Source organism: Haplochromis burtoni, unplaced genomic scaffold (assembly GCF_018398535.1).
Source record: "Haplochromis burtoni strain Fernald_Lab_line unplaced genomic scaffold, NCSU_Asbu1 Contig_1086, whole genome shotgun sequence".
Classification (NCBI taxonomy): Eukaryota; Metazoa; Chordata; class Actinopteri; order Cichliformes; family Cichlidae; genus Haplochromis; species Haplochromis burtoni.
The window spans coordinates 23,631-30,244 of record NW_024583447.1 but is presented as its reverse complement, the minus strand read 5'-3'; the positions used below and the strand labels follow the sequence as shown (position 1 = coordinate 30,244).

General features: G+C 38.1%; 1 protein-coding gene across 1 annotated transcript in view; it reads right to left on the bottom strand.

Annotated features, from left to right (window-relative positions):
• Positions 1 to 2,434: 2,434 nt before the first annotated feature.
• Positions 2,435 to 6,614, bottom strand: part of LOC102307650 (NACHT, LRR and PYD domains-containing protein 3) — a gene marked incomplete at its 5' end in the record, with an annotated part of 13,170 nt that continues 8,990 nt past the window's right edge. Inside the window, 5 exon segments of the mRNA XM_042216505.1 lie at positions 2,435 to 4,305; positions 4,435 to 4,481; positions 4,560 to 4,733; positions 5,238 to 5,411; positions 5,904 to 6,614. Coding sequence (XP_042072439.1) covers positions 3,788 to 4,305; positions 4,435 to 4,481; positions 4,560 to 4,733; positions 5,238 to 5,411; positions 5,904 to 6,614 — 1,624 coding nt within the window.

The window sequence follows — 6,614 nt, the reverse complement described above, 5'->3', positions numbered from 1 at the left end:
TTTCTGTATTTGTGTTTTTCTTTCACTTCCTGTACTACTCCATACACAGTACAGCTTACTGTCCTTTTAATGGAGTTTTATAACTCATGTTTGCAACATGAGTCTCAATAATAACTAAATATATAACTCACAAAAAGGTCTGCAACACTTAATTGCAAAGTGATTATTGTAAGAACCACGGCTTCTAAATAAGTAATAGTGAATGATTATAATGGTAGAAGTAATAAATAATTCTGCTCAATCTTAATATTTGATGAAGCTGTGGTGGACACAGCTGTGGGAGTCAGTGAAGCAGGCTGGAGCTATAAAACCATTAAGAAAGCCTGAAACGAACTCACCAGGCACGCATTAGGAGGAATAATTAAGAACAGATGGCATCAACAAAAACATGAAGGCAGCATTAAATAAGAATAAAGACCCACACATGAACCCAAAAACTGAAATTTAACAAACTGAGGTTTTGAGTAAACAACAGACCCGTTAGAATGATGGAGCAAAATTTAATCCAGTCAAAGAAGTAGAAATAAAATGAAATATTAACTAAGGATCAACATTAGTTAACACCAGTAAAATTAATAAAACTCTCCAACAACAATAAATGAAATAAATAGAAATGACATGAAATGCAAATTAAGACCAGGAACAACAACTGAAAAGGTTAAACTGTGCTTTTAAAATGAAATGCTGCTAATATTGGAAAACGCCTAACATGAGTCAGTAGGTTATTCCAGCAACTTGTAGCATAAAAAGGCAAAAACATGTTGATCAGTGTGGGATCAGAAGACCTGTTCCTGAAAGGTTGAGCTGGTTTCATAGTTCTGAGAGATATCTAAATCCAGTACTTTGCAGGACCTTAACAAAAATAAAAACTTATAAACGAGCCCTAAAAGTACCTGTGTTGCCCTCGGCTCAGGTGTTATAGGGTCCCGTTTAATTGTTTCAAACTAAGACACGCTCCTGGAAATGTCCTTTTTACTTCAAGCTGAGAACATCAGCTAGATTCATAAATTAGCCAAGACATCATACAGTACTGCCCCAAGTTAAGTTATTTGTACTTTGTTTATGTGGACCAATAAGAAACAATGATTTTGGATGACCGTAAAACTATGTCAGTTTTTTTTTTAATGACTTAAAGATATGTGTTGATGTAATATTTTTAAATTGCCCAACTTCATTTTCTGGTTTGGTGTGAAAAGTTCAGTTTGACTGTAGTTTTCTGTTGTGTTTATAGGACATGAATTTCCAATCTATTGTCCACTTTAGGCAAACTATAAGTTTGAAGATATGAGGGAAACTCAGAATTTAACGTGCTCCTAAACACAGTTAGTACTGGCAGAGAAGATGTGGCAAGTTTTCCATGGCTCTAAGCCACATATACTCTGCTGCTCAACCCACAAATGTATTGAGGACATATGTATTTATAATGCTAAGTTTATTAGGAGAGGTGGGGAGACAATGTGCACTGTCACAATGACAGGGGAGTTAAAAACAACATTAAATAAAACTTTTAAATAACAACTGAATCCCAAACCAGTAAATATACCTGACAGTGATTCATACAGTGGGCTGGGGCCCCCTGTTGTGCTGTGAAGCTACTGCAGTTTTGCTTATTTGTATAAAAACTGAATTAAAAATGGTAAAAGCAGCTGATTAGTTTGTGATGTGACTCATTACTCTGATCTCAGTTTACCTGTCTTGTATTGAAGTGTCCCAGTGTCAGGTAGGTCCCACATTAGCCTTTATGTAGGACTAAATTGTTTTTGTCTGTTTTTTCTCTGGAGGTTTGGTTGGAGTTTGGTGAATGATATCGTGGGATCTGATCTCTAACTTCTGTTCTGTTTCCTTTGATGTAAAAGGCTTTTATTGTGCTGAACAGATAAAGAGCCCCCCCCCCCCTTTCTCTGGGTGTGTTGGTGTTGCTGAGAGCAGCTGTGAGGCAGACTGCCCCACCCTTTACTCTCAGGCCAAGTCACCCCTCATTAACACGGTTAGTGACCTATAGGAAACATGAGCCAGTAATAATATGGTTGGATTAATGAAGGTTTTTTATGTTCTCAGATTAAAATGACAGGTGGTGTTTGTGTTTCTTTCAAATGGTGCATTTCCTGTATAGATGGCATGTATAAGCAAGTAGACTGCATGCATGCTGAACTGTGAAAAGAAAAAGCTTGTTTGATGAAGTGAGCTGGGCTTTGTTGTGACAGGTGTGCTTTGTAGCACCTGTTCTGTGCTCCACAACAGCCCGGCTGTGGACCAGGTTATGTTCAACATAAGAGATAATGCCCAATCAGGCCTCTGGAAATTAGCGGCATAATTCCTGGAAGATCCCTCAGACCTCTGTGTGTCGGTAATAGGAGAAACTAGTTTTTTTTAACAGCGTCTGAAGTTATTCCTTAATGAGCATCAGTAAGACAAAACTATTAGAAACTTCTGCTTTACACTGCAAATTTAAAAAAACATTTTATTTTTCAATAAGCAGCCATTTGTGATCTAAAACAGGACACCAGTTTGTACATGTTGAATCACATCTAATAGTCTCACCTCACATTTGAATTCTGGTTATTTTTCACTGTCAGACCATAACATGCCAACCAGGACCTAACATTCATTTAATAAAATACTAAATTCCTCGCTTGTGTTAATTGCAGACCTGTGATACTAAGACTTCTGTTAACTTACACAGTATTTGTTCCACACAAGCTTCAAGCTAAGTAAAAATAAAGGACAGAAACTAAACGCCTTTGAAACAGCCTCTCTCACACACACACACACACCTGATTTGTAGTGAAAAGGCTGTAAAAGATGCTCAGAGTTGCCACACACATTTTGATTTAAAACAGAGAAAGGTAAATTCTAAATAAAAGAAGACAAAAGAACATTAATACAGCCACCAACATCTACATTCTGCATGTCGAATGTGGGCAGCATGGTGGTGTAGTAGCAAGCCTCACAGCAGTCCTGAGTTTGGCTCCAGCATCTGGTTAGAAACGTTCTGTTTAAAGTGTGCATGTTCTGGGTCTACTGGTTGTGTTCTCCTCTGTAGATCTTCTTGCTCTTTACTTAAATCAGCTGTAGATGGTTGTACTCATAAATTTATGCACTGTTAGTCAGTTTTTTAAAATGTAATCTCCTACTTTGTAATTGTGAAATCATGCTCATTTACATTGAATGTATTTTTCTTGGCACTATGTTCAATTATCAAAGTGAGTAAATTGCTAATTCAAAGTTACAGATTAGGAGTTCAGAGGTTTAGACCTGATTTTGAGTTTGAAGTAAATACAAATAAGTTCTACAAAAAATACATGAAACAGAACTGCCCACTTAAAATGCTGACATTGTTTCTGACAAGCAACATAAAATATTAATTTTTAAATTTAGAGAAATACAAAACAGGGAAAGTGTAACCAATTGTCACATTGGAGACGTTGGAACAGTTTTTGTTTGAAGAATGACTTAGTAGTTGAAAATATTATGTAAATCTACCAAACATATTCATCAGCAAGAGTGCAGATTGCAGTTACAATGCACAGAAAAACGTATTTCCCCCTTTCTGATTTCTTAGTTTTTGGGTTTTTGTTTTTTTGTGGGGGATATTTGTCACACTTAACTGTTTCAGATCATTAAAAAAATATTCGAAAAAGAGAGTAAATAAAGAATACCATGTAGCTACAATAGGTGAAACATGACCTAGAACTTCATTAGGACAACATGGAAAAACAATGGGATACTCGTAAAAGCAGTTTAATGTGTGGAACTGATGGACAGAACTTGCAGATGCAGGTGAAACTTAGGTTAGCTGACAAAATGAAGCAGACGACTGAGAGTGAAGCTCAACAGCAGGATAAAGGGGTTCGTTAAAGGCTGTTTTGTAGCTATGAAGGAGGATGCAGCTGTCATTAGAAACCCTGTAGAAGGACAGCGTGCCAGCTGAACAATCCACATACAAACCCACCCGACTGGAGCGCCATCCAGCTGAAGGCACGTCTACTTTCTTGTTACGGTGCAGAATGTAAAAACCATCATCAGAGAAAACCAGACACCAGGATTTGTCATCGTATCCCATCTTAAACTCATTTTTCTTTCCTTCTGTGTCTCTTCTTCTGATTGTAATCCCAACGCATAGAAAGCCAAACACTTCCACCTCCCAGTAGCAGCGCCCATTGAGGCTCTGCTCACACAGCACCTGCTGTTTTTTGGGATCAGGATGTGGATGGTCAACTTCCATCCAGGTCACCTTTCTATTCCCATCAGAGAAAAGCAGGTTTGTGTGTGCTGTGTTGGAGTCCAGAGTGAGTTCACAGGCATCTGGCAATAAGAAAACACTTCATTGCAACAACAAAAAGAAGCCATGCCACTTTGAACAATGATCTGTTACTAGATCATAATTTCATTGATTTGTTACTTATTGCCACCAAAAATAACTGAAGTGCTTACATTTCTTGAAGCTTGGTTTCATTCTGTGACTTCCACCGTGTTCAACACTGTGGAGAAAAGTATCTCAGATTTAATTATGTTTCTTAATGAAGTTTTAAAAAATTACTTTAAAAAAATTCCATTACCTGAGTTTGCTCAGCTTGTATCGAGGATCATTCTTCAGCTTAGACAGCTGCTTCTCTCCAGAGTCTCCTGGGTGGTTGTAGCTCAGATCCAACTCTATCAGATGAAACGGGTTGAGCTGTAGAGCTGAAGCCAGATATGCACAGCCTGTCGCTGTGACCAGACAACCGGATAACCTGATAAAACAGACACTTTTTCAGTTGAAATAATTCCAGTAGTACATTTTGTTCTTGCTTACCAAACAAAGCAAGTTATGTGCCTAAACTGATGATTGCAACAGCTGACTATGATTGTTAACTTATTATTGACCTTCTGACCACACATAATAATACCAAACAACCCCCGTCAACCAACCCATGTAACATCACTGTGTGAAAAACTAATATGCCAATGTTAATGGGCTAGTTCAGATGTTCCTTTCTTTTTCCACTGGTGGGTTGCCACTCAGGTATCAAACCAAGATGGTGACTCCTGAGTGTCAGAAGTGTACAGTGTTCAAGACAATTCTTTGTCAATCTAAGTATACTATCTTATTCTTGACAAAGACCTCACTGAAATCAGAGCAAGAACTATCCTTTTTATTATACAGAGTCACATTTCTAGCAGTTTTCTTTTCAGCTTAAATCTGGCTAAAGGAGGTCCATTACTAGTGTCTTTTGGTGTACTTTATGTGTTACTACCTGAGTATCTCCAGCCTGCAGCACTGACTTGATAGTCCATCACAGAGTAACTTCAACCCTGAATCTTTCAGGTCATTGTCACTGAGGTCTAGATCTCTCAGGGATGAGCAGTAGAACTTGAGAGCAAAAGCCAAATGCTCAGCTGACACCGAGGTCACTTTGCAATCTGCTAACCTGTGGGTGGGTGTTTAAGTGTTAGTATAAAGAGAACAAAGCTGTTTCATTCTGTAGACAAATAAAGAAAAAAATTAAAGGTTTTAAAAAGTGTTATGAGACAGAAGTTTTGAAACCGTTATTTTTACATTTTGGCCATTCTCATCTTTTTGTTGTAAAGTATTGAGTAGATAATGTCAGCTGATTTAGCTAGATGATCTTGTCCCTCTTTGAGCAGAATGTTTTATTATTTTATCAAATAATCCTATCTTGTTCTATTCAACTTGGGATAAAAAAAAGTAACAATTAAGACCATAAAGTCGTCAGGGAAGTGGTTGCTGTGGTCATAAATTAAATCCATGCCATGACAAAGGCTTAAGGATGACACTTGATCAGCTTGATCAAGAACAGTCCCTTTCCAGCAAACCCTGACCTTACACAATCTGATTGACAGAAAAGTATATTTAACATGTTGTTATTCAACATGAAAGTAAATTATTGCTACAAACTTACATAGCTTTTCTACTCTTCCTCACAGCCGGTATCAGCCTCCGTCTGCCCTCATCTGATGTGTTGTAACTCTTCAAGTCCAAGACTTCCAAATCATTCTTTGATACCTGCAGCATGTAGGCCAGTGCAGAGCAGTGCAGGGGAGTCAACTCTGTTTTTGAGCGATCTGACAGTGCGAGATATTCCTGAATCTCATCTTTGACTTTGTGATCTCTCATCTCGATCATAGTCTGGAAAAGGTTGATGCAGCTTTCTGGAGAGAGGTTCTTCCTTCTGATAGACTTGAGGTAAGTCAAGATTTTCTTGTCAGTATCTTGGCTTTGATCTGGTGAAGGCAGCAGACCATGAAGGACTCTCCGGTTGGGTTCAACTAGGAGGCCAAGAAGGAATCTCAGGAAGAAGTCCAGGTGGCCATTTTTCTTCTTCTCCAGCACTTTTTCAACTGTCACCTTTACAAGATCAAGTAACGTATGGTCTTTGTCCTCCAAAATGAGGAAGTTTTTAAGTTCTGTAGTATTATTGTTAATAAAACAGTCATAGACAAAGAGAGCTGCAAAGAACTCCTGTACGGTCAGATGCACAAAGCAAAAGACCCTTTTGTTGGAAAAGAGTTGTTCTTCCAAATGGACTGTGGTGCAAAATCCAGAGTAGATGGATGCTTCTTTAATGTCAATGCCAAAGTCTTCCAGGTCTTCCTCATAGAAGATGAGGTTG